Genomic DNA, 27,299 nt, shown 5'->3' with positions numbered 1-27,299 from the left:
GCTAGTATCTCGTCTTAGTGTGTGACCTTGGAATCGATCGCTCATCAACGGTTTTTCTGTTGTGGTTACAGATACAAGAAACCCACTGACTTTAAAAGAAAGAAATTGCAGTTATTGACCAAGAAACCACTTTATCTTCATCTGCATCAAACTTTGCACAAGGAATGATCCTGACATGAGTATCCTGGAACTTCTGTGAATCTCACCACTCCATAGAATCCATCATTGCTCTGTGTAGCATATGCACCCATCAACAGGCAGGAAGCAACCCGGACCCAGGCCGGCAGGCCAGAGTGAGTCCATTACAAGCTGTAGCACAGAATTCAAAGTCCAGCGTCACTGACATAACAGACTCTTTGGATACAGGCTTATTGTAGATCTTGAAACGTTTTCACTTTCCTATTAATTGTGCAATTAATAGTCTCTTTTCTAATTTACCACTACTCCCGCCCAACTTCCTGGAACAACACTGTTGTGGGTGGGATGTGCTCATCTTCAAACGTAATACAGCAATAAGAATGTGCTAGAGTTTACACACCTGTCCACTTCTGCTCCAGTATGCTCTTTAGCTTTCCGAGTTAATGTCAGACTTTGGGTTGATGTGGGGAGAAGAGCATGAGACTGCTAGAGGAAATGGGACCAATTGTGCTGCCCAAGGTCAGTCTGGAAGTTTATAGGCTGTTCCTTAGAGACAGCCTCAGTTCACCCCGATCTCATGGTTTTCCTGCCTAGAAATCGTGTGCCTTGGCCAGTCTCCCACATGGGAGTGTTCGCAGGTTGTAGCTGGAATTTTTCCAGATGACCAGATTGTTCTTTTGAAAGTGAGCATATTTTTAGTCACGTTGATTAGCTTTTTTCCTACATCACATTGTTATTCTTTCTGATAGTGATTCTAGGGTTAATGAAACCATCTCAGAATAATTACAAATTCTTGGTGGGTTTATAATGTCTTCTAAATCATGTAATCTAAAAATAATTTGAGTCAGATGCTAATGAGATACTGCAGGAATAACTGCTGTTTTTCTGACAACTGATTGTGAAACCTTAAAACCTGCATACCTCTTCTATAGTGATGAGTATGCAAATCTGAAGATATTCTATTTTTTTTTTTTTATATAGGTAGATAGGATTGCCATTTATTTCCTATTTAGATACATTGACATTCATCCATATGGAAATATGCAGGTCATTAGCTTATTATAATTTGACTATTTACATTCTTTTGACTTAATAATGGGGCCTAAGTAAAACTTTCATAGTACATACACGGTGGATATTTGATACACAGAACATGAAGATTTGGGGTGGGCGTTCTGTGGGTTAGATGTGGAGCCCACATATTTAATATCACTATTTTAAATGACCAACACTAGAACGAGCAAAATGCAGTGCCAGCACTTGGCCTATTTTTAAACTAGTGTAACAAGCCTAGTCATACCATTCAGTATGTTTGCTTTTTAAAATAAGTAACCATAATTCAGTTCCAGCTGTTACACTTCGAGAGACCTCGTCTCCACTTTCAGCTGTCTGTCCAGTCAGTTCTCTTTACTATGATGATGTAGAAATTCTCAACAAAATTGTCTTGCCTCTCATCTTCATTAGATTAATTCCAAAATCATTCTACCCACAATTATCTTGAAGGGATGAAGAATTTGCCTTAATAAATTACTTTGTTGTTCATGCAGCTCTTATAGACTGTGAGTTGTCAGCCCACCCCCACCCCGACCCAGCGTGTAAGCTCCTCAAGGGGCAAGAACCACATTTTCTCCGTGTTGTGTACATTTTCTGAGGTGCTTGGCAGCACTCTGTACCCTGTGGAGTACTCAGTACCTTTTGTTTGATGTTGCTGACAAGACCTAAAGATAATCCCTTAAAAAATCTACCATTAAAGTGTAGCAAAACTGATACATTGTTCTCTTTTCTCATAGACCGTAAGACATGAATATCAGTGATTGTTTATGTCACACCTGCTGTCATTCACAAAAGTATGGTTTAGATGAACTACAAATGCCTCTCATCAGTATTAACAAAAAGCTTAGATGGAACAGAGTGATTAGCTTAGCTCTGTAATTCAGATCTGAGTAACAAAATGAATTGACACAGTAGACACAGAATACTCCACATCCCACAAATTCTTTTCAATAAAAAATATCAGCTAGTGAACAATAACCACTACTATAGCAGACTTTCCGGCTGAAATATTGCTGCTCCATAAAAGATTATTTTAGCAACTAAGCCAAGAAAACAGTTAGCTGCAGGTGAGTTCTGAATTAGATGTAATTTTCAAGATTGGCCAAGCCTGGTGTCGCTGAGGAATGATGACCCCCACACCCTCTCTACATTGGCAGCTTGCCTGGGCCGTGCTGAAGTGGTACAGAGAGGGTTCTGGGAGGCAGCGGTGTTGGCAGGATTGGGGCCACTCAGGCCACACTTAGAATTTCTCTACAATTTACTGATTTTTCAATAATATGAAATATAAAATGAACACCAAAAAAGGCTTTAGAGGTAAAGAAAAAAAAGACTCCAGATTTGATTTTTAAAATAGATTTAATGTACCTTTGCTACTTTATTATCTTCCTGGTATAATCTATATTAAAATATTAAGTTCTGAAATTATTATTCACCATTATTTCATGTCCTGAAGAGACTGATATACTCAAAAGCTGTATTTGTGACTTAATTTATTTTCCTGGTTAAAAATAACTTTGAGTTTTCCTCCTAAAATTTCTATTTTGGATATTAAATAGGATGTAAAGATGGAATTTCCTTTTCCTGAAAAACCTCTTATATACTCATTATGAATTTTGGAAGACTTGTCTTCCTTCAAAGGCCTTTCACTTTAGTATTAAGAAAAGGTTTTTGTTTCACAGTGAAGAATTTACTGTTAAGGTATTCTTGGTGGATTACTCTTAATGGTGGCAAGTCATGGTCTAGATATCATTAGGTTCATCACATAGAACTCGAGAGAATGGGAGAGTATGATCTAGCTGTGAACAAGAATGTAAACCTTTTGTAATTCTGATTTAATGAAATCTGATTCTTAAAATGTGCTTAGTTACTAGAGCTGAAGTATCATAAGTTAGGACTTAGAAATAGTGTTTAAAAGACATTGTATAGTAATGAGTGTAGTAATTACGGTGTATTCCTCGATTCTCAGATCTTTTTGCTTTTAAATGTAAGTGCCAGGATTCAAATATTAACTTTGTAGCAGTATCAGTCAATGAACAGAACTGGGTTCAGCCCATGGTTGCTGACCTAGGGCCTGTTACAAGGCTTATAACCCTAAATCATCTCATAGTATTATACATGCTTTGGTCTTTTTTTGCCATATTCCTTGAAAGCCAGTGGCAAGGGATAGGAGAAATAATAAACTCTACATCTTTTAAAAGAAATTTTCTTACTTTATGGTCGCAACATATCATTTTCATTTTTCTGTTACGCACCCTTAACACAATAATAGTAAAAGCAACAGAACATCAGGTTAAACAACTCTTGTTACATGTAAACTCATACTCAGAAAACCACTCAAGTCAAAACCAATCAGAGTCACGAGAAAACACGTGCCTGCTGTCCAAACAGGCCTGGTGGCATCTCTGAAGCAGAAGGCAGGCCTCAGTGGTGATGCTTCCCGGTGACTCTGAGGCTGAACGCCTGAGCAGCGGCCAGGGAGCGTGCTGCCAGGTCACCATCTTCAGTTTTGGGAGCCTGAGCTTACGTGTTTCCAAAAGGGTATAGATCTCAGGAGAAAACAATCCAATGAATCAACAGACACTTGGGAAATGTTAATAACCAAATTTTTATGAACTATTACTACAAAGAACTTAAGCAAGAGGGGAGATAAAATTTTAGTGATCTTTAAGTAAACATTTTTAGCGTAACAGCCTTTGCGACCAGATATTTTTTAAAAATCAAGCTTATAAATACCATTGCTCTATATTCAACTGGTGTACACTAAAAATAGGATAATAAATGGAAATACATGTTCTTATAGCATTTCCATAGGAAATGTTCATACTTTTCACAACATTCTAAATCATTTAGCAGTAACATATGCTACATGAACTAAAACACAGGTATTTTTTTATTGCACATTTCAAAGTTGTAAGGAGGCTCCAGCTTACAAGATGGTTTTTTATTTTAGGGGGGAAATGATATTTTTTTAATTGTTTGGCTCAAAAATGCACACTGCCAGGGCAGCTTAGATTTAAAAACAAACCTTTTAAAATCAGCTTTTGGATTTTGAAGCCAATGAAAACCTTAACTGTAACGAATAGTGCACAGTCTACTTTCTCTCAGACTGAATGTCCAAGGTCAGTTATGGGCTCTGTTTTAAAGCCGGTGAGCAGTCCTGGCTAGCGCCCTGAGAGGCAGGCGGGGGCTCATCTCTGGAGCCGGAGGGCGGTAAGTCTCTTGCAGCAGAGGAAGGTGGATAATCCTGGGGCCCATGATTGGGGGGTGGTAATCGGGTACCAGGAAAAAAGTACTCTCTTGGGCCAAGAGAGCCTAAAGGTCTAAAAGGTGCATGTCCTGGTGGTAAAAATTCTCGAGGGTCGAGAGGCAGGTCCCGTTTTCCCGGTGGAACACCTGGTGCATATTCTCTTAAGCCTAGCGGTGGACGCATACCAGGACCTGAAAAAATTAAAATTAAGTCATGTAAATACATACGAACACACTTAAATTTAGACAGTTCCCGGTATGTTAATCAATTTCTTATACCCCTGGAAGTCAGGTGGTGGCTCCCGACTTTACTGATGAGGCAAACAGGCTCAGCAAGTTTAAGTTACATGCCTGTGGCCAGCCAGTCACAAAGCAACAGAGGCTGGACTTCAATATCGCTCTACCTAGCTGGTGGTTTTGTCAACTATACAATTCTGCTGTCTGTATCTTGTAAGAGCTTGATTTGTACTCAGAAATACTATGCATCATACCAAGATGACAGATTATGAAATAAGGGTTTCACTGTAAGTAAATTTTGATAAAGGAAATCCCATAGTTACTGTGTCAATTAAAAATGCACACAGGAGCTCAGCATGGACCTACACATGCCATCAAAATCAAGGTGTCTGCCCTGCTGGGAAAGGCCTGCCAGCTCCACCTAGTTGAATTCAGCAACTTTCGACCTATTAGCTGTTACATTCTACCTTCAACACTTCCTTCCTATTTATTCCCAAGGTGGGTAGTGATGGCTTCATCTTTCCTTTTATACTCTGTGACCCATTGCTTATGCTTCTATTATGGTGATTATAAGTTTTATGTTGTATAATGTATGTATGTGTGTCCTACAGGATCCCTTAAGCTCATGGAGTTAGGACAGTTAATTCTATCCACTACAGAGCCTAGTACAAAGCCAGAGATGTTCAAGCAACATAGCAGTAGTATTTCTGACTTTCTATGAACAGTCCCCCTTTTCCCTGTCTACAAGAGATTCCTCCTGTGCATCTCAGTATAGGGAGATGATGCAGCACCCCTTGAGTCCTAAGAAACTGGTGGAAAAGTTCAAATGTATCAGCCAGCTTTACCCTTTCATTGCACAGCCCTGCGACAGCAACTGTTAACATTTTACTAGGGACTAGAATGAAAAGATGAACACACTTTACAAGCCCATTACTATCATTCAGTCATCATACCAAAGGGTGGAGGGAGTGGCCGAGGTCCGAAAGGCCCACAGAGTTGAGGAGGTGGTCCATATCGGATGGGTGGCAGTAGAGGGCCTCCCACAGGGGAGCTCATGAGGGGTGTCCCTGGAAAGGGAGGGGGCCCTTTTGCAGCCATACTAACCTGCAAAGCAGAAGTAATGAAAGTTGTGAATTACCTGGATATAATAGATAAAAGCATCAACACCATAAGAGCTAAAACCCACTGAGCAGATGTCAGACACTTGTCCAAAGAGCCAACTAGTGCAAAAGAACTCCACCCCTCCTCTCCATCCCCCTGAGAGCTCAGGCAGGTTAAGAGAATGTCAGAGGAAGGAACCCTTTCACCGTAATCATATTATTGCTTGTATGTGCAAACAGAGAGGAAGCAAGAGGACTGTCAAAGGATCTTAACAGAGGCAATTCCCAACTGAAAAATTCACCATACCACACACACTATAACCTGTGTCTAGGGCAGCCCCTCCCTCTTATCACCACAAGAGCTCCTTTTTCCATATTAAGAACGGAAAGAACAATAAGGAAAAAAATCAATTTTCACACACATGTAATAAAAGCTACTATTCAGAGTACCTTCAATTTCCTTTCCTATGTTATAAGATGTCATCTTGTTTTAAACATGAGGGAAAAGCAGCACAGAAGAGTATTAGATATTTGCTGAAGGTCACACAGCATATAAAGAGGCTGAGTTAGAATTCACTACAGGGGGTCTGACTCCAAGCCTGCACTCGTCCTCCTCTGCCTCCCTTCTGTCAAAGGAAGCTCCACTCTTTCTGAAGTCTGCCACTCCAAAGGGGTCTTGGGTCTTCTCCAGGTTGCCCTGGGATAAAAAGAGCTCTCAAGCAATGTGTCCTAGAGTCCTGCCCTGGAAGTCGAAGGAGTTCCACACAGAGACAGTGCTATATATATACGAGTTCAGCAGGCACAGCTCTAACAGCCACCCTCATTCTCCAGCAACATCATCCTTTGTACTACAAAATACTAACCTGTACTTCCCTATGGGAAACTGGGTTGGAAATTCTCAATAATGAAAATATGTATCTTGATTTCAACACAGTAAAGCGCTCTGAGGTATAATCATAGGACTCACTAGCTGTCACAGCTATGCAAGTTGCAAGAGAAGACCCTTATGTGAACATAATTTAAGGCTGCTGCTGGGAAATGGCATAATGGGTAATTAAAGATTTCCACTATTCAGTATTTCACTTACAGCAATCAACCTCTGTTACCAATCTGTAATTTCAGATTATTCACAATACGGCACAGGGTTTGCCTAGTGTACTACTGGAGATATTCTTAAATAGCATACTTCCAAATATGATGAATTTATGTAATACATAATGAACTCATTTGCCTTAGAGCTCTCATCATTGAAGCACATACCGTATAGCGTTGGAGTGATGACTTTTTCACATTTTTTTAAGGTTATTTACAATAGATGCTCTAAAGAGATTAATCACTTAACCAAAACAGGAAAAAGGAGTAAAAACCAACCAACCAGACTTCAGCGACCCAGAAACACTTCAAGGTCATAAGGTCAGTATCGCCATGCAATTTTAAGCAAAGCAGATTAGCGTCATGCTCCTTGGAACTTTTCTAGAAATACACCAAGTAGAAAATGCAGTGTTGCTCTCAACCTCTAAGTACTTACTGATACTGGATGCTCAGCCAAAGAAGGAATGCTGGGAACTGAAGGGCCTTCAGGCTCTTGGGGAACAGTTTGCTTTTTCAAAAAATAAATGAGATGGTACAGATAGACACATAAAAGGGAAATGGATAAGGCAAAGAGAGGATGTTGTAGAAAAAGTTACATGTGTCCGGAAATACCTAATAACAATTCAAAATGACCGCAGATTTTACCTTGCCCTCATCCATCACCTTAGAGGGCGAAGAGCTTCTGGAGCTGCTGTTCACTGTGGGAGCAGCGCCGGATTCTGGATCTGTGGGAAGCCAGAGAGCAGACTTAGGCTTGTTCTGACTTGTATACGCGCTCTGAGGACTACAAAGGCCTTCGCCCACTTCCTCCACAATCTGAGACTCTGTGAACACACTCAGGTCCCTTACCAGAGGCAGAGGGTTTCCCAGATGCCTCAGAGGCCCATCGAGGTCGAGGGAGAGGCCCATCCACTGATCCTTGAGAGAGAGGTAACAGAGCCCTTGCATGAATTTTTCAGAATAAACCAATTATGGACAGGTCAGGGTTCAGTTCTACCTAAAGCAAAATTTTAAACGGATCTCCCAATACATATGAGGAGAAATCACTTACAGTTTATGCACAAACCTATAGAATTAAAACAAGACCTATGTGGGACTGAAAGACCTGCACGCTAATAGCACCAGCACAGTCAGGTAGTTCAGGCCGCTGGCAACTGTTTAGACCTTTCTGTCTATATGTAATCTGACTTCTGTATCTTAACAAGTATAAACACATTTATGATTAGAACTAGACTTAAATAGCATTTCATATTAAAGTAATGAGTAGTATATGTACACTACATTAACTATAAAGTTTAAGGCTACTTTTATAATACTCAAGAGAGGAACTCAACAGAAATTTAAAGATAAAGGTTTATACTTCACAACAAAAACCTGAAAAGAAACAATAATCAATGATATTTTTATATACACTATATATAAATGTTTATATTTGTTTACATATATGTTCACATATAATAAATACAATAGTATCATAATAGTAAATAAACGCTTTTTGTTCTAAAGCAGATCTAAAGTAGACTATTTACTCACCAAGACTAATTAATCCTTCTCTATATTGGACAGACCCAAATTCTCAACTGTTGCTTACATTAGCAACAGAATTCTCAAAGAAGGAAAGAACTCTTGAAACAGTTTACCACAAGGTAACATGGCAATGCTCACCAAATTCACTTCGAGGCATCTCTCTTCGATTAAGCGTAGCAGACAGAGGTCTTGCGGGCGGGTCTGCCGTCAGCGGTGGGGAGCATTCTCCACCGCTCACAGGAGATGGGCCAAAAGAGCCATTCTGGCTCAGGGGACCTGCAGACAATGAGGAGGAGTTTGCATTTTAACCTTTTTTCTTTAGTAAGTTCTTGGGATTATTTCTAGGGCATCATAAATTTACACACATATTACAGAAATAAAAAGTAACTTAAAACACATTTTTCACCAAAATATAGACTGCTGCCATTTAAAAGTACTCCCTACCTCTCCGTGGAGGGTTTTGTGTGTTGGGTCTTCCTGGCATTGGTTTTACAATCACAGGTTCTTCTTGCATCATTGCCATCTTTTGGGTTAGTTCCAATAATCTTGAATATAAAGAAAGAATAGACTTAAATATGAAATAGAAAATTCCTTACTGGATATCATGGCACAGCCTTTAAAAACTCTTAAAACACCCTGAAAATATAAGTTTTAAAAACACATACTTATGTCTCAAGTTGGCAGCTTCTCTCTTCTCTTCAGCTATAGCTCTTTCTGCAGCACGAGCTTTGAGCTATTGGGAGGAAAAAAATCCAGAATAAGCTGTGATAGACCACATAAAATAAATAAAAGAAAAAAAAAATCTTACCCAGTTATCGTGAGCTTTCTTCTCATGAGTAGCAATCTGAAAAAGACAACCCATCAAAAAATATGTTCAAGGATTCTGTATAATAGCTATTTTAATAATCTGTATCAGATAGCAAAGAATTCTGCCCTGTAGGGCAGTATAATTTACCTGGTTTTTAAATGAGCGCTCTGTTTTCTGTAGTTCATCCTCCATTTCTTCAATTCTCCGCCTAAGGGTTAAACTTCCTTTTATTATTTAAAGCGCAACTGCATAAAATTTTACACAATCTTACCATGTTCCCTTTAACAACTGTACCCTTTCAGACATTACCCATACATACAAAAACACATTTTTCCTGGTTATAGGAGCATATTGTGATTAAAACTAATACCACATAATTTCCTTCTTTATTATTTAAGAGCTGGAGATTCTGAATTGATACATTATAATTTCCTTAACTGCTCTTCATATGTTCTCAAACAATCCTGCTATAAATCTTTCTCCAGAAAGCTGTATCTCCTTTTAATTATATCCATAGGAAATTTTCCAGAGCTATGACTACTATCATTTTAATGATTTTTAGATACATCATACAGCAAACTGCCTTCCAAAAAAGATTTCGCCAATATATAAAACCACTCAGAACTGCTGGCATGAACCAAGCTTCCTCAGTCTTGCTAGTATTGGGTGTAAGGAAATTTCTGTTAATTTAACATTTTTTCCTTTGTTAACTTAAAATTTATGTTTTCTCATGTTAATTAAATGTTTTGACCATTTATTTCTGCTTTGGTGCTATTTTTGTTCTACACAGTGTAAAACAGTTTTGTTTTGAAAAAATGCCTACAGTAGTTTCATCAGCCACTGACACCCTTCTCAGAATCTGAACTCACTTGTAAGTTTTCACTTCCTCTGCCGCCAAAACCGCCTTTTCATCTGCAGCTGACAGCCGCTGCTCTCTTTCTTGCCGCTCATACTCTTCTTGACTCAATTTCCTAAGATAAAATCAGTTGTCAAATGAAGGTGCTTCTCTTTTTTCCCAGCATTCTGTCTAAATGTCTCTAGGTTACTTTCCATCCTTTCCAAAACATATTCATACAAAGTCATAGGAAGGAATTCAAACCTGCCACTTACGGATAAAAATCACTCTGCCTGTTGGCAACACTTGCATTTTTTAACTTTTCACAATTCTCTAATAAATGAAACAAACAAATGGAAAAAAATGCTGCATCCCATGGGCAAGTTTCTTGTGTTCGAGACAATGAGAGCTCATTTTACTTCAATATGGAGAGCCAGGGCTGATCAACCTAACACAATCAAGCTTACTAGGATAGAGCAGGGGATAATTACGGCTCTTATTTCTACCATGGAAAGGCCTGTAATTACTTCTCTTATTTCAATCTTGGAAGGACTATTTTTCAATCCAGACTGGCACCATGATAATTAGTCCTCAAAAGCCTTTTAGAAAGTCTTCCAATTGTGCAATTAACCATAGAACACTTCCACACTTCAGATGTGGAACTTCTACTGTGTATGTCAATGGAACTATGATTAGAGGAAAGAGGAAAATCTTAGAATTGGCAGTGCCTATTGGATAGAAAAAGAATCTAAACTATCCCATAATCAGAGTATCATCTACAGAAACTGGTTTTAACTTTCAAGTTCAAGATATTAATATACTATAACAGAAATTTTAATGGTAGCAACATGTGATAATGGTTTTAAAATGCTTTTTTTTACCTTTCTAGTACTTTGACTATAGTTCTGATTCAAAAGAAACTTGAAACTTAGTTTCTATGAATCAGAAGCATAATCAGAAAAAACACAGTAAAAACAGTAATCACAGAGAAAAAGAGATATATTCTTTTGTAACTGTCCATTCAATATTTCAGCAAGTGTCTTATGAAGGGCTAAAATATACTGGTTACCTAGTAAGATGCTAAAGATAACAATATGCGTGAAGTACTCTCCCTGTACTAACAGAGTGCACTGTTGAATGCAGTTTAGCAGCGCACTTAACCACAGAACAATCCTCTAACTCTGGCACAGGAAGAGATGTGAGAAAACTGGGTCTTGAAGAAAGATCACAGACAATTTTCCTTCCAGGAATTGAATGACTTAGTGTGAGAACATTAAAAACATTAGACAAATAGAACATTAGACAAAACATTAGACAAAAATATAAAGAACATGCTTGAAGGCATCAAGCTAATACATGAGGTCACAATCCAATAAAAAAAGGAATCTCAGAATTACAAGTAAGCTTGCCATCTGAAGTTACTTTTCCCCTAGGCTGACCCATGCACTGAAGACAATGAAGAGATATGAGGAGGCTGAACAGAGTTCAACAGATTCCTGGGGGCACAGAAAACAAAGCAGAGCTAAGGGGTTCCAACAAGGGGCATCCTAGTAAAAGCCTTGGGTTATGTTGACACTAGAAAGAATTGTGTACTTGGAGTACCAAACAAACAATGCAGTGTCCTTTGAAGGAACTAAGTCATCTCTGATCTTTATTGCTGACTGGATTAAAGGAATGGCCACCTGCTAGAAACCAACTGTTTTTTTCCTTTAGGAAAATAATACCATCTTAGGCCTCCAATTCCTTCTACAGTGTGCACCACTCAATCAAAAATGCCTAGGCACCCCACAAGACACTGTGGTTAAAATCTGAAAGACAACAGAAATGACTCATTGAGGATCCACATAATGGAATTATCACACAGGCTTGAAAATAACTGTGCCTTATATATTCAAGGAAGTAAAGATTACAAATTTCAGCAAAGGATTAGAAATATAAAACTAAAACACAGTAACTGATGTTAAGAACTCAATGAATGATTTTAGTAGCAGATTTGATAACTGAAGTGAGATGCCAGCACACTGGAAGATAGGTCAGAAAAAAACATACAGAATGAAGCAAATACAGATGACAATGTAGGAGACACAGGGGGAAGTAATTTTAAAAGATTTAAATGGAATCTCAGAGAAGAATGAGACAATTAATATGTGGATTAAAAACCCAAAAATTCGGCAGGTGTCAATGACCTCAAACAGCATAAATGCAAAACAGATTGGGGGTGGGGGGGTGGGGTGGAAGGAGAAGAGAAATGAAAACCAAAAACACCCATACCTAGGCAGCTCCTAATAAAACTGCTGAAAAACCAAAATAACAAAGACCACAAAGGCAAGGGAACAGGGAAAATGAGAGTGACACTAGATCCGTGAAGCAACTTTAAAACCAGGAAGAAACTGGTTATCTTTAAAGTGTTGGAATTAAGTGACTTCCAATATCCCAGAGCCAGCAGAAGATCCTGAAAAAAAGGAGTCAAAATAAAGATGCAGTCACACAAAGATAAACTGGCCACATCTGTCACTAAAGGATGTTCTTCAAGTAGAATGAAAGGGATTCCAAATGAGAGACACCGAAGGTGCAGGGGAGAAGGAAGAACTACCAGCAGACCTCAGAGATACTACAGGTTCAGTCCCAGACCACCACAATACAGCAAAGAAAGAAAGGGGCTTTTGGAACTGTTTTAGTCTCCCAATGCATATGAAAGTTCTGTTTACACCGTACTGTAAGTAGTGCAACAGCATCGTGTCTGAAAACCACATACAAGCCTTAACTACTGAACACTTTACTGCTAAAATACGTAACCATCATCTGAGCCTTTATGATCATTTTGTAATAGTAACATGAAAGATCACTGATCACAGATCACCACAGCAAATATAGTAATAATGAAAAAGTCTGAAATACTGTTAGAATTACCAAAATATGACACAGAGACATGAAGTAAGCAAATGCTGTTGAAAAAAATGGTACTGACAGACTTGCTTGACTCAGGGTTGCCACAAACCTTCAATTTCTAAGAAATGTAGTATCTGCAAAGCACGATAAAGCAAAATGCAATAAATGAGGTATGCCTGTAAATTAAGTGACTACCGGCTGGAAAGCACTATAGTGGACAATAAAAACAACTTGTGGAGTTCAAATATACAAAGAATTAAAATGCAGGAGCATCTAAGTCAGGATGTCTATTAATTTAGTAAGTCCAGGATGCATGCTGTCGTCTTTAGAGTAATTATATGAAGACAATTAAAGCAACCAATAACTACCTAGCTTACACAGGGGAAAAGCAGAATTCTGAAAAATATTCAAACAACCTAAAAGACACAAAAAAGAAACAGAAAAAAGAACACAGAACAGGCCACCAAATACAAAGAAAATATCAATATGCAGATTTAAACCTTAACAGGTTTAAATACATTATAATTAGGAATGACATTACAAGGAAAAAGAAGAAATTACATTATAAGGGAAAAATGAGTACTCTGAGTAGTCACCTACTTCCCTCACAACTTACTCTAGAAAAGATTTTAAGGCACATAACCATTTGAACAGGCAGGAGATTGCCAGGTGGAAATAAAGTAAAAGGACATTTTTACTGCAGAAAGGCAGTATGTGTAATGACAAAGAAGCTCAGAGTGGCATGAAGAAACCGTGGTCAGGCTGCTAGGCAGCATCAGGAGTCGCAGGAAACGCACCTGGAGAGGCCGCCCAGGATCACAGAGCGGCAGTGCCCCGTGCGCCTGCTGGAGAGTTCAAAATTGATCCTGAAGGAACAGAGCCTCCTTGACAGATTTTAAGCACGTGACAACATAAAAGGACTCATAGTTTGGGAAGTTTGTTCCAGCAGCTGTAGACTTTTGGAAGAGGTATAAGAAAGAGAAACTGGAGACAGGTGACTAGTTAAGGTAAGGGGTGGCAGAAGAGATGATTCGAGTTTGAGCACACACAATGGCTTTGCGGATGGAGTGCAGTGTGTGCCCTGACATGTGACTGAGTGGATGCTGGAGAGTGCCGTATCGTACTGACTTTATGTATCATAAAGGCAACTGCCATTCAGGTAATTCAAATGACTACCAGTGTCAGAGAAGTGCTTTTTAAAAAATAATAATAACGAAATGAGAAATATTTGTCTAAAGCAAACAGTTACAACTGGACATGGAACAACATCCAAATAGGAAAGACAGAACGTCAAGGCTGTATATTGTCACCCTGCTTATTTAACTTATATGCAGAGTACATCATGAGAAATGCTGGGCTGGTTGAAGCACAAGCTGGAATCAAGATTGCCAGGAGAAATATCAATAACTTCAGATATGCAGATGACACCACCCTTATGGCAGAAAGTGAAGAGGAACTAAAAAGCCTCTTGATGAAAGTGAAAGTGGAGACTGAAAAAGTTGGCTTAAAGCTCAACATTCAGAAAATGAAGATCATGGCATCTGGTCCCATCACTTCATGGCAAATAGATGGGGAAACAGTGTCAGACTTTATTTTTGGGGGCTCCAAAATCACTGCAGATGGTGATTGCAGCCATGAAATTAAAAAACGCTTACTCCTTGTAAGGAAAGTTATGACCAACCTAGACAGCATATTCGGAGAAGGCAATGGCACCCTACTCCAGTACTCTTGCCTGGAAAACCCCATGGATGGAGGAGCCTGGTGGGCTGCAGTCCATGGGGTCACTAAGAGTTGGACACGACTGAGTGACTTCACTTTCACTTTTCACTTTCATGCATTGGAGAAGGAAATGGCAATCCACTCCAGTGTTCTTGCCTGGGGAATCCCAGGGACGGGGGAGCCTGGCGGGCTGCCATCTATGGGGTCGCACAGAGTCGGACACGACTGAAGTGACTTAGCAGCAGCAGACAGCATATTAAAAAGCAGAAATATTACTTTGCCAACAAAGGTCCGTCTAGTCAAAGCTATGGTTTTTCCAGTGGTCATGTATGGATGTGAGAGTTGGACTATAAGGAAAGCTGAGCACCAAAGAATTGATGCTTTTGAACTGTGGTGTTGAAGACTCTTGAGAGTCCCTTGGACTGCAAGGAGATCCAACCAGTCCATCCTAAAGGAGATCAGTCCTGGGTGTTCATTGGGAGGACTGATGTTGAAGCTCAAACTCCAATACTTTGGCCACCTGATGCAAAGAGCTGACTCATTTGAAAAGACTCTGATGCTGGGAAAGATTGAGGGCTGGAGAACGGGATGACAGAGGATGAGATAGTTGGATGGCATCACCGACTCGATGGACATGGGTTTGTGTGGGCTCCGGGAGTTGGTGACGGACAGGGAGGCCTGGCGTGCTGTGGTTCATGGGGTCGCAAAGAGTCGGACATGACTGAGAGACTGGACTGAACTGAAAGAGCAAACCAGGTACTTAGAGCTGGCCTGAATAAAACTTGGAAAATCTAAATTGATTTCTTGGTGAGCAAAGAATTAAGAGAAAAAGTCAGTGGTATGGTTTCAATGTTTAACAGCATCTGGCAATAGCAACCAAAGCATTTGGAAAAGATTAAATTTCCTTAGCAAAAGAAGCTTTCTCACAGACTGCTATAAACACCAAAGAGTGAACTACAGGAACAAACACAAATAGCAACTGCCACCAATAAGCTACTTGTATAGAGAGTTCAGGTATTTTTGTGAAGAAAATTTTAAATGAACTACAAAAGTATATCTTTCAAAAGATACCTAACTCCTAATTTGAGATGTCTATTTCAAAAGATTAATACCTAAATACACCAAACAGGTATTTCTAAATTCAAAACTCCCAATAACCTTGCCATATTTACGTATTATATATGTATACTCTGAATATTTTACCGTATTAAGTTCAAAAACTTACAATATTGTCAGTAACTAAATATTCTTTTTAAAGTATAATGATTCTACCAAAAATCATGTCTTATAAATCCCTCAGGATTTTTAAAGGCTATAAGAACTAGAACAAATGTAAGACAAATAAGAAGGATGTAAGTGACAACAACAAAGAACACTGGAATGAGCGGTGGAGCTGCAGAAGGGTGCAGATTATCAAAGAAGCACTTTCAGAACAGCACCTGTTAGTACCAATAACTACCACCCTTCAGGTAAATTACAGGCAATAATTTCTGACAATTAGTCAAAATGGAAAAAAAATGCAAGTTATGGGAAACAGGGTAGAAAAGGAAGAAGCCTTTATCTATACTAAGTATAGATAGAAAATACAATAAACAATCTTTAAAAAAGACAAGATTATCTACAGTAGTACATGCATTTAGTTAGATGACAATATTGTTAACAATGAAGCACCATAATCTTACTTTTGTAGAGCCATCTCCTTCTGCTGATAGAGTTCATTTAGAATCTCTACTTTCTGCCTCAGTGTTTTGCATTCATCTTCCAGCACAGTTTTGGCAGACTGAAGTGAGCTGCGATCCTCTTCTAATTTCTTTATTTGGTCTACAGGGGATAAAATATCTTAGTTTTGTGTGTGTGCACAAGAAACGGAGAACTCGTTGACGGGGGCAGTATTAAAGGGGGTGAAAAATATGGAAAGAGGAAGTCATTCTTTATTTTTCCAACAGCAATTTTTTAAGAAGCAACCTACCTTCCAGGTTACACTTAGTGGACATGGAGGCTCTGAGTTTACACTGTAAAAGTTTCAGATCCTCTTCAACTACTGATATTGCAGTCTGTGTCTAAAAATTGCAGAAGAGAAAAATATTCTTAAAAGTAAGAATTCTTGATAGTAAATAGTCTTATATTTACTATTCTTAATAATAAATACTCTAATTCTCAATATTCTTACTAGTAAGAACATTACTATCACAGGCACTTATAGTGCTGGTGCTTTAGTCACTTAGTCATGTCTGACTCCTGCGACCCCATGGACTGCCACCTGCCAGGTTCCCCTGTCCATGGGATTTCTGAGGCAAGAATACTGGAGTGGGTTGCCATTTCTTTCTCCAGGGGATTACAGTACTCTATAAAAAGGATTATACCCGAGAAACGTCCATCATCTGCTTAATCTGATTTTTCACCTTCTCACTCCGGTCACCTAAAAAAAGAAAAAAAAAGGATTTCATTGCTCTTTCCTTCCTTACTGTTTAACTATATGTACTTGATTTCCCCCAAACAATTACCATGTTCAAACATTCAAAGAAAAAACAAACTAACCAAAAGAACTGGATTAGGCTATTTGACTTCCAAGAGATGTGCAAAGTTAGATTGAAAAAATTAATGAATTCCCAGTCTGTACAGTAAAAACATCCATGCAGTTCTTGAGCAGGAAGGAATATGTGAAATATAGCTTTTCTTCTCTCTTGGACCCACCCGCCCCCAGTCAAATATCTTCTTTAGAAAGACTCCCTCCTCTCCTCTCCCCTGGAACCTGCTACCAGGTATAGTTTAAAACACTCCCAATTGGGCAACATTCAACCCGGGATTCAGTGTCTAGAAATGCCTCCTTCATCAGTAAACACTGTTGCCCTTTAGCTTCCACTCTCACTGCTTAGTTTACAGCTCCCTGTGGCGGAGTACTTTGAAAACTGGTTGCGGCCCTAAAACCACAGAGCTACAGATACAGTAGACATGAAGCTGAGAAACAAGTTTCTCCTACTGAAGAATGTTCAGGATGCAGAGCAGTGAGACAGGACTGATGCTGCTCTGGCGCCAGTGCACATACCCAGCTCTCAATGGAATGGGAAAGCCATGTCAGTGTTTACCACATGCCTAGCTGTACTACGACCCAGTAACCACCTCGGCCCAGTGCACAAAGCCCTGTAGCCCTCAGTGTTCACGAGAGATTGGCTCCGGACTTCCTTCCCCACACCTCCCCCACAGGAAACCAAAACCTATGGATGCTCAAGTACTTTATATAAAATAGCACAACCTTTGAACATAACCGACACAGACCCTCCCACATATTTCACCTCTAGGTTACTTATAATACCTTATACAATGTAAATGCTAAGTAAACAGGTGCTGGCATGAAGCAAACTGAAACTTTGCTTTTTGGAACTTTACGGAATTTTTCTCCTCCCAATATTTTCAAAACACAGTTCGCTAAATCTGCAGATGCAAACCCACAGATTTGGAGGGCTGACTGTACAAATTCAGTGACAGGCATCTACAGCTGGAACCCTTAATAGGAAATTCAGTCTGCAGAAAAAAGCATTGGTGTACTTAAAGACAAGAAGGCACAAAGAGGTCCAACCTCCCAGAAACCAATCGTACCTCCCACTTCTCCATTTGCTAATTCATCTGATTCACTTCCTCCTTTATTTTGATCCTCAGATTCAGATTCACAATCTAACCGATTCAACTGTGTAATGCAATTAGTCAAAGCCTAGAAAAGAAGCAATAGGATATTTATTAGAAACAGCCTCTCAATTTCAACTGCACAGATTTCATGAGAATTTATGAGAATTAAGAATGTATTCAAGAAAATGAACTCACATTAATATTATCATCTTTGTGAGTGAGAGCTACTTCTAGATCTTTCTGAGACTTCTCAAATGATCTGATTTGCTCACTGAGCTCAGCATGTGATTTACTCCAGTCTTTGATTTCTTGCTGCAACTGAAAAGTTAAAATACATGAATTTCCAAACATTATGTTTGCAGAGGAGGCAGCAGGACCACATGAACGAGACAGGGAAGCAGGGACCACATGAACGAAACAGAGAGAAACAGTGCTTCTCTCGAGAAACAGTGCTTCTCTCTGGCTTGTCACTATGAGCTATGGCTTTGGTAAAAGGAGAGGAGAGAGTGGCTCTAACACTCAGAACTGCAGTGAGAACCTAAGAGCTGTCGGGACATCGGTCTAGTGTACTGCATCCTGCAGAAAACTGCCACCAGTTCAAATAACTCACTTCCAGTAGGAACAGAAGGGCAATAGCTCACTGCCTACCAGGTCCAGACTCCACATCATGTAACCTTCTCTTGGTCAGAGAGGCAGTAACTCCTCAAAGGAGGGTAACAAATACCTAATTCTTTGGTCTAAACAAATCCCTCGCCCCCTTGAGGCTACTCAAGTTAGTAACTGGTTGGTGCTGGATGAGACAAAGACTAAACATTCTGATAGCTACAGGGAATTGCATAAAACAGAAGACCCAGAACAGATGGAGAATGTATACATGCACTCAATCTGGGGAGCACAGTTTATACTTTGCATACCTAAAAATAGAATTCTGCATACATACTTCATTTTCTTAAAAACATATCCAAGAAGTAATAATACTTGGTTTTCTAGTTTAATCTATGATGCTAACTTTCCTTTACCTGCTCTTTCTTCTTCTTAAGTCTAGCATTTTCTTCTTGAACCCGATGGCATTCAGACTTCACTTTCTCTTCACTAAGTTTAGCTTCATTAAGGGCAATTTGAACCTAATGCAAAACACTGCTATTAGTGCAGTAATTCCAATGAAAAACACACAAAAAAGTTACACTTTCCCAATTAATTCATATGGTTTTGGTTTTTTGCATTTCCTAGCATACATCAATGTTTGCTCCTCAAAATACTAAGATATCATATTACTATCTTGCAGGAATGTAGAGCATTACCTCTGAAAATTCTGAGGCATTCACTGAGATAACATCCTTTAACTTCTCTATAGATTTCTTATTTTCTGATATCTGCAATGGGGAAAAAAGGGCACAAAAATGTTTTAGGACTGCAGTAGAAACACTGGGATATATGATAAAAGGAAGAAACATTAACAAAACACATCCCAGTGCTATCCCCTAGGTACTGAGTAAAAGCAAACGATCCAATTTTGGCCTATGAGAAAAGTCAAGAATGTAGAAACATGAGGAAAGAAAATACTGAAGATATAAACGTTTCATACCATTCACAACTTTCCTAGTTATGACATAATGTGGTACATGATGGGATTAAAAAAGTCAAAGCAAAGAAAATGAAAAAAAAAATCGATTAGACCAGTTCAAATCAATGAATTTTCCTAGTGGTCAAGAAAAAAAATCCCAAAGTCACTTAAAACTTCTCTTGCTAAACTAAAAATGACTGCACTTGAGGGAGAAGAGCCAAATCTCAGAAACAGAATTCTAAAATTTACAAAGATACTCTGCCTTGTCACGGAGATGGAGCCTAACTCTTCATGCTTTAACTGTGGGTTGTGCACAGTAACCTTCTTCCAAAGAGTATACTATGCAAAGGATGGCGAAAGGGTTAATTTCATAGCAGAGAAACCTGTCAAATACTACCTCAGTCAGGTGATTAAGCTTAACTGGGTGTGCAATATATGGGAACATTCTCTATTATTTTTGCATTTTGTATGTAATTCGAAAAATGTTCAAGTATTTAAAGTTTATTTTTAGAAACAAAACATGCAAAAATAAAACAAGGTACTAAGACCACACAAAGGGGCAACTATTTCTTCGTTGCTCTCCATGTTTCAAAGGGCAGGGCCAAGCAACGTGAAAATTACCCAGGGCAGAGGACAAAAAATGTTTTCTAGGCCCATAAAAATAGTAACTTGGGAAAATCCCACAAAAACGCACAAAAGTAGGTTCCACTTCCCTGACTTTCAATATGACTCTAGTTACAGCACAGGAAAATGCAGAGTTCATCTCACCCAACCTACAAAATAGTTCAAAAGCCAAATTATAGCAACACTTAACAGCAAAACTCTTACCAAGTCCTGATTCTTGGCATTCTGTTCTCTCTCAGACTCTAACATAGCGCGTAAACTTTTAGCTGTGTCTCCCAGAATTTCATTAGTTTCTTCAAGACTCTTGATTTTATCCTACCAAAAAATGGATTAAAAACAACCATTCATTATTTTTCTTTAGTTTTTAGAATGTAATCTCAAAAAGAAGAAATTTTTACCTTAAATTTAATTGCTTCATCAGAAAGAATCATGTTTTGTTTCTTGGTTTCTTGAACATGTTTCTTTGATTCCTTGATCTATATAAAATAAAGCATTCAAACTTTAGAAACATAAATTATAGAGCTATCAAAACTTATCTCCAAATAGGAGATCGCTGAGAAGAAAGCAGTAAGACATGTATGATGACTGCTTCATATTTGAAGGGTTTGTAGGAGATAATGAAACTTAAAAATATGATTTAAGAACACTGTAATAACTGAACTATAAGACAGGAGGAAATAACTCAAGACAGAACCACGCGGGGGAGAGGAAATGAAAGAATAATACCTTCTGCTCATAACTTGACAATTTTTGTACAAGTTCTGCGTTTTCTTTCATGATATTCTTCAACTTCTCAGAAATTTGCTGTTCAGTGACTAAAAAGGGTGGGAAATCCATAAAATTATCATGATCACTAAAAACTGAATTACCCAATGTATTAGCAGCAAAGACGTGTTATCTGGCACTTTGAGGTAAATGAACTTAGCAGAACTATTATGCTTTTAAAAAGAAATCTGTGTTTAATAGCAATAAGGGTATAAACATATTACTAAAATTTAAGAAAAATATAATAATAACCCTTATTTCAATGAGATTCCACTTCAAATTTATTTCAAAGATAAGAAACATAGTAAAATGTTTTAGCTCAGTATCTTTCCCCTTCGTGGACATCTTTCTTCTCAGAAAATATGATCACTTCAAATATATTTCATTTGAAAATAGAAACAGAAAATGCAAGCATACTGACATAGCTCTATTCCTCAAATTATCTACTTAAATATTTACTGTATTGAATTAATCATTAGCACAGGAACATGTTCACAGGTAATAAATTGCATTACATCAACATCCAAAGTCAGTCTGCTCAAACTGAATCTTCTCCCTACACTCAATTTGTTCCACCTCATCTCCTCTCACCTACTAGCGTCACCATCTACTCTGTCATGTAAGCATACAACCCGGGATTAGTAAAATATTCAGGAATTAATCAGAGATCAGATGTCACCATTTCTACTTTCAGCTTACATAAAACTCAGATCAAATATCAACACTGAGGGTACAGCACAAAAACAAAATAAGCCTGAATATTTACCTTGATATACTCTACTCTTTACCTAAAAGAGAAAAAAATAAGCTTGATGTCAAGACATCTTACTAATAGAATTATTATAGTTCTTAACACAACAGTCAAATCATAACCAAATGAAAATTTAACAATGATTTGATTAAGCATAAGGATCCACAGGATTAAAAAATAGGAAAAGGCTAAAACATTTCAAATGTAATCGGTAGTGATATTTCATAACAGTTCCTGATGGATAAATGCACTAAGGTAAATACCTTATTTTTGCAATGAAAGACACATCCATGTATTCTTTAAATGAGCACCAATCTTAGTAAATGAGCACTTAAGTTCCATAATGGAAAGGGATTATGAGATATCTGAAAACTGCTAAGAGAGCAGATCTTAAAAGTTCCCATCCTAAGCAGGGAAAAAATCTTGTAACTATGTATTGGTGATGGACTGTCAACTAGACTTTTGGCAATCATTTTGCAATATATACAAACATCAAATCATTATTTTACACACTTGAAACTAGTATATTACTTGTCTGTTATACCTCAATTTAAAAAAAGTGAAAAAGGAGTAACATTTTCCTGTTAAATACACTAATGCTTCATTTACCCAAAACCATTTATTTGACAGCCCCAAATAGCCAGAATGAGATCTAGAAACAAAGATAGCTGAAAAAGACTTTGAGGAAACAAATTAAAGGCATAATCAGGGAACTAAGATATGCTTCTTCCACCAGAAAACATCTTAGAAATCCTAATCAAAGTTGGCTACTGGGTGAATTTAGAAATCAAATACATTAGACCATCTGATTTTCCCAACTTCCTAAAAATTGAGGTCATAAATCTAAAAGGGAAAAGACTGCAGAGGGAAAAGTCAGACAAGACTTAGCAACTAAACAACAACAAAAGGAAAATACACAAGCAACAAGAGAAATAACAGCCAGTATCTTCTAAATCATCCCCTAGGGTCAGCACTGAATTACAGAATAAAATCCAAGCAGTACTCAATTTTTTTAAAAAGTATACTGAATGTCTCTGTAACCTACTCCCTTTGTCAAACGTCATAAATGGTGATGAGATGCTCAGATCAGTCCACAAATCATCCACGATATCTCAGTATTATTATAGTATCTAACACCATTTTAATGATGCTCTCTACAAGAAACTCGGAGAAGGCAATGGCACCCCACTCCAGAACTCTTGCCTGGAAAATCCCATGGACGGAGGAGCCTAGTGGGCTGCTGTCTATGGGGTCGCACAGAGTCAGACATGACTGAGCGACCTCATTTTCACTTTTCACTTTAATGCATTGGAGAAGGAAATGGCAACCCACTCCAGTGTTCTTGCCTGGAGAATCCCAGGGACGGGGGAGCCTGGTGGACTGCCTTCTACGGGGTCGCACAGAGTCGGACACGACTGAAGTGACTTAGCAGCAGCAGCTACAAGAAACTACATTCAGTTTCAACATAGAAATTAATGACAATTTCTCTAATGTCACAGCCTTGTTAATGAGAAAGTAAGCTTCCTTTATCCTCCTCTCACCCAAATCAATAGGTAGGAGAAAGCAGGAAGAAGCAAGAAACAGGCAACGAGAGTATGGAACGAGATCACAAATGTTGAGACTGTGGGGCAGCAGTTAGCACATAAAGCCTATACAACCTTGCGTCAGAGGTTTTGAGATGGGAGAATCAAGACTAGAAAATAGAAAATGTTTTTGCTGTCTGTTCTCGCTCTTTTTTCCTTGTAGCTGAAGAAAAGCCCCATGAGATTTAAGGGGTCTTCACAACAATCCAGGCAAAAGACCTTTGTTTTAAAATCATTTTACAATCACTTGTGCAAGGAGAGAAAGCTTATTAACAGTGATATGTCTGAGAGAATTAGGAAACCAGAAGACTCAATTTTAGAAAGATATGCATGCATCAAATGCTTCTGGCCACTTTAACTGCTAAGCTTCAACTGAAACCTTTTCATCTGCAAAGGTCATTTATACAGAATGACTTTTCCCCCAATTACATTAGATGACCATGAAACAGAATCGTTAAGTATGTATCTGTACGAGAATACATACACCTATAAGCATGAAAGACAAATTACACACAGAAAAGGACTCTAAGGAATAAAAATTTTAATGGTGTCTTTGGACACTACGTAATCTGTATTTCCAAATAAAAAGATGTTTTCTGAACACAACAGCATATGATCAAATTAGAAAATATGTGAAACATACATGTAAGGAAAAAGACTGAAAAATTATTTTTGATATATATTTTTACCATTTGCAGCATTTCTTCTGTGCATATATACCTTTTTACATAATAAACAGTTTATCTACACTATAAAGTCTTGGTTGTGGCTTTCTTCCACTTAACATTGAATTGTGAGCATTTTCTGTGCCCCAGTGTCTTTGAAATACATAAATTTTAAGAGCTGCCTAATATCTCATTATATGGATGTACGATAATTTAATAACCTGCCCCCACAACAGATCATTTAGGTTCTGTCAAGTTTCCACTCTAATTAATATGGTTCCATTTTTAACACCCCGTATATATTTTATGGCTGGTTATTTCTTTAGGATAGATTACTTGACATGGTATTATACTATACAAAAGGACATGAACATTTTTAAGGCTTCTGATTTATAAACTAAAGTTTCCCCACTGAGATTATACACATGTCATCTTGTTCACCTAAGTCTTTACCAACAAAGATTACACTGAATTATTTTATAATGTTAGCTTGGATTATAAGCATTCATTTGAGTTCAAGTCAGTAATTAAAAGCAAAAGGGCCAGTGATATTCCTATTTTAATGAGTCTAAAGGTATAAATTAATTTACTCACAGCAAGGACAGTTCTCCAGAAGAAAACGGCAAATGAAACAATTCCTAAGGAGGCAGTGATAAGTACAGGCTTCCATGGCAGTCCATAAAAATCAGGCCCAGGCTGGACATCATCAGGCAATGTAGCAAGGAGCTGGAAGAGAAACATTAGAAATAGTGGGAAACCTGAAAGGAATTTACAATAAAGCATCACAAAGAATCATCCACAGAAATCTAATTCTATCTCCATTAGACAGAGATCCCCTGAACGTTCTTCAGTATTTCCACTGCTTAAATAAAAAGAAGATATTGGCAGCCTCTTCTTTTCTGTTTGTTTGAAGTCTTTTTAAACATTATAAATCTCAATCTCTTTATGTGGCGCATATATTTCCATTTCGCAACAGTCTCCAAAACACCATTTTGCCCAACACACGGCTAGAATCCCTCTGGATCACCCTTTTTCTCTTAGTTGATTTGTATGATTTGAGAAGCCACATTAAAAAAAAAAAAACGAAACATTACTATAGAAGTTTTTTACGGGTGCTAATAAAACAAGAGTGATAATGAACACCACAAACAATTAGCTTTTCCTCTGAGATCTTAAGTCTTAACTGTCTTCTACTTACATAAAGACAAACACTGAGAAACCTCAAACAGTTCCTGATAACTGGTCTAGATAGACCGCTCTGAATTTTAACTGGTTCCTAGAAACTCTGTTTCATTACAAACAGGGCATTACACTCCTCTCCGCTTCTATTTTCTGTTGTACTGACCCCATCCCCCAACGGTGTCATGGGTCAAGTGAAAAGGACCCGCAGGGACGTGATGCTCGCTTATTTTGACCACGACTGTACAATGGCAACCCACTCCAGTACTTTTGCCCGGAAAATCCCATGGACGGAGGAGCCTGGTAGACTGCAGTCCATGGGGTCGCGAAGAGTCGGACACGACTGAGTGACTTCACTTTCACTTTTCACTTTCATGCATTGGAGAAGTAAATGGCAACCCACTCCAGTGTTGTTGCCTGGAGAATCCCAGGGACGGGGAAGCCTGGTGGGCTGCCGTCTATGGGGTCGCACAGAGTCGGACACGACTGAAGTGACTTAGCAGCAGCAGCAGTACAGTCGAAAGCAACACACTCCCTGCCACATCATAAGTACTCAATTTTAAAAAATGAAAACGCCACAAAACCTTCTTAAATACATTCCCACTATCTCCTTAAACAGCACTGGAACGTCCTGCCCGCCCCCGGCTGACACACTATTTCTCCTCCGCCCGGTCAGGGCACCCACTCCGCTCAGAACTCGTCCACCCGCCTGCCAGAGCTGGGGGAGAGGGCCGTCACCTCCAGGAGCCTGGCTATGAGTGCTGCGTAGAGCCCCGATAGGGGTCCCAGAAGCTCCGGGTCCCCCGAGGAAGAGGTAACAGAAGGCACAGTGGCAGGTACTGAGTCCATCGTGACGGGACAGCGGAGCGCGAACGACGCTTCCCGGTGGGACAGCACCAAAACCCCTATCACCGCTTCCTCCTTCGGAAAAGACCCGGCTCAGGGGGCGGAAACTCGGACTGAACTTCGCCTTCCTCGGCCGCTGGCACTTTTGCCCCGCGCCTCCTGGAAAACACGTCATAATACACGGCCCCTGGCGGAAGTACCGATGCCTACAGGGGCCGGGCCTGCAGGGGGCGGGGCCACGGCGGAAGAAACCACCGGTCGAGCGGGGCGGGATGAAAAGCAAAGACACCGAGTAACAGGAGGGGGAGACGGAACGGCTCAGCAACTGGGAGAGAAAGCGCGATTCCCTCGGCCCGGGAGTTTCGAGGACAATCAGCTGAGGCTGGGGGAAAGGAGAAAGGTGGCCCATTCACGCCTGCCCAGAACTGGACCCTTTTATCTCCAGGTGCTGAGACGCCAGCCGCTCCCGGTCCCTCTGACGGACCACCCTCTGCCTCGGCCGCGACGTAGGGCCAGGTTCCTTCCCGGCCCTCTGCGGTCTCCGGCTCACTTTTTCCCTTTCAGGCTTCCTAATGTTCGTAATGCGCCCACGTTCTCGCTGATGCCCCTCTAAGAAATATAATTCTAGGGAATCTTGTCATTACACTTATGCCAGCGGGGTCAGTTCTGAGTCCCACTTTTTACCGTTTTAGGATTTGTGGAAAAGGACAAGCAACAGTCTGGAAATCGCGTTCTAAGGGTGGAAGATAATAAAAATATTTAACCCTGAGGGGTGGAGGGGCTGACGTTTTTAGATGTTTAAAGATATGTATGTTTATGGGTTGAATATAAAGTCAATTCAGAAGAACAATTAAGCAGGGAAAGCTAGAAATAGAAGCGGGGGTAGTGGGCAAAGCATGCTCCATAATTTAAAAAGTATGGTACTGGCCCAAGAATACATACAGACAGACCATGGAACAGGACAGATTTTCTAGAAATAGACCGAACTACATTGGCAATTTATAGTACAGTAAGATTCAGCTGTGAGAAAAACAGACTTTTTAACAAGTGGCAT

The 27,299-nt window shown here is 39.1% G+C and overlaps 2 protein-coding genes across 8 annotated transcripts in view; one reads left to right on the top strand and one right to left on the bottom strand.

Annotated features, from left to right (window-relative positions):
* AIDA (axin interactor, dorsalization associated) overlaps positions 1-451 on the top strand; it is a 46,343-nt gene extending 45,892 nt beyond the window's left edge. Inside the window, exon 10 of the mRNA NM_001205634.1 lies at positions 72-451. Within this exon, the coding sequence (NP_001192563.1) occupies positions 72-168 (97 nt within the window). The 3' untranslated portion in view covers positions 169-451. The remainder of the gene's footprint in view (positions 1-71) is intronic.
* The window catches only part of MIA3 (MIA SH3 domain ER export factor 3), a 62,238-nt gene continuing 35,002 nt past the window's right edge, over positions 64-27,299 (bottom strand). For 2 of the 7 annotated variants that reach the window (XM_024976152.2, XM_059875332.1), the window contains exons 7-29: positions 24,815-24,946; positions 21,988-22,009; positions 21,183-21,271; positions 20,855-20,932; positions 20,661-20,771; positions 19,570-19,641; positions 19,288-19,392; positions 18,464-18,586; positions 18,242-18,353; positions 17,008-17,063; positions 16,614-16,704; positions 16,327-16,465; positions 10,071-10,172; positions 9,349-9,409; positions 9,202-9,237; positions 9,059-9,126; positions 8,838-8,938; positions 8,532-8,669; positions 7,716-7,784; positions 7,512-7,591; positions 7,303-7,374; positions 5,628-5,778; positions 3,778-4,629 (exon numbers count right to left, since the gene is read on the bottom strand). In XM_024976152.2, coding sequence (XP_024831920.1) covers positions 4,316-4,629; positions 5,628-5,778; positions 7,303-7,374; positions 7,512-7,591; positions 7,716-7,784; positions 8,532-8,669; positions 8,838-8,938; positions 9,059-9,126; positions 9,202-9,237; positions 9,349-9,409; positions 10,071-10,172; positions 16,327-16,465; positions 16,614-16,704; positions 17,008-17,063; positions 18,242-18,353; positions 18,464-18,586; positions 19,288-19,392; positions 19,570-19,641; positions 20,661-20,771; positions 20,855-20,932; positions 21,183-21,271; positions 21,988-22,009; positions 24,815-24,946 — 2,322 coding nt within the window. In that variant the 3' untranslated portion in view covers positions 3,778-4,315. Of the gene's footprint in view, positions 4,630-5,627; positions 5,779-7,302; positions 7,375-7,511; positions 7,592-7,715; positions 7,785-8,531; positions 8,670-8,837; positions 8,939-9,058; positions 9,127-9,201; positions 9,238-9,348; positions 9,410-10,070; positions 10,173-16,326; positions 16,466-16,613; positions 16,705-17,007; positions 17,064-18,241; positions 18,354-18,463; positions 18,587-19,287; positions 19,393-19,569; positions 19,642-20,660; positions 20,772-20,854; positions 20,933-21,182; positions 21,272-21,987; positions 22,010-24,814; positions 24,947-26,137; positions 26,398-27,299 lie in introns of those variants that run through there. The other 5 variants (XM_024976156.2, XM_024976157.2, NM_001166571.2 and 2 more) reach the window with 5 other exon arrangements.

The sequence above is a fragment of the Bos taurus genome, chromosome 16 (assembly GCF_002263795.3).
Source record: "Bos taurus isolate L1 Dominette 01449 registration number 42190680 breed Hereford chromosome 16, ARS-UCD2.0, whole genome shotgun sequence".
Classification (NCBI taxonomy): Eukaryota; Metazoa; Chordata; class Mammalia; order Artiodactyla; family Bovidae; genus Bos; species Bos taurus.
This window is presented reverse-complemented; position numbering and strand designations above follow the sequence as displayed.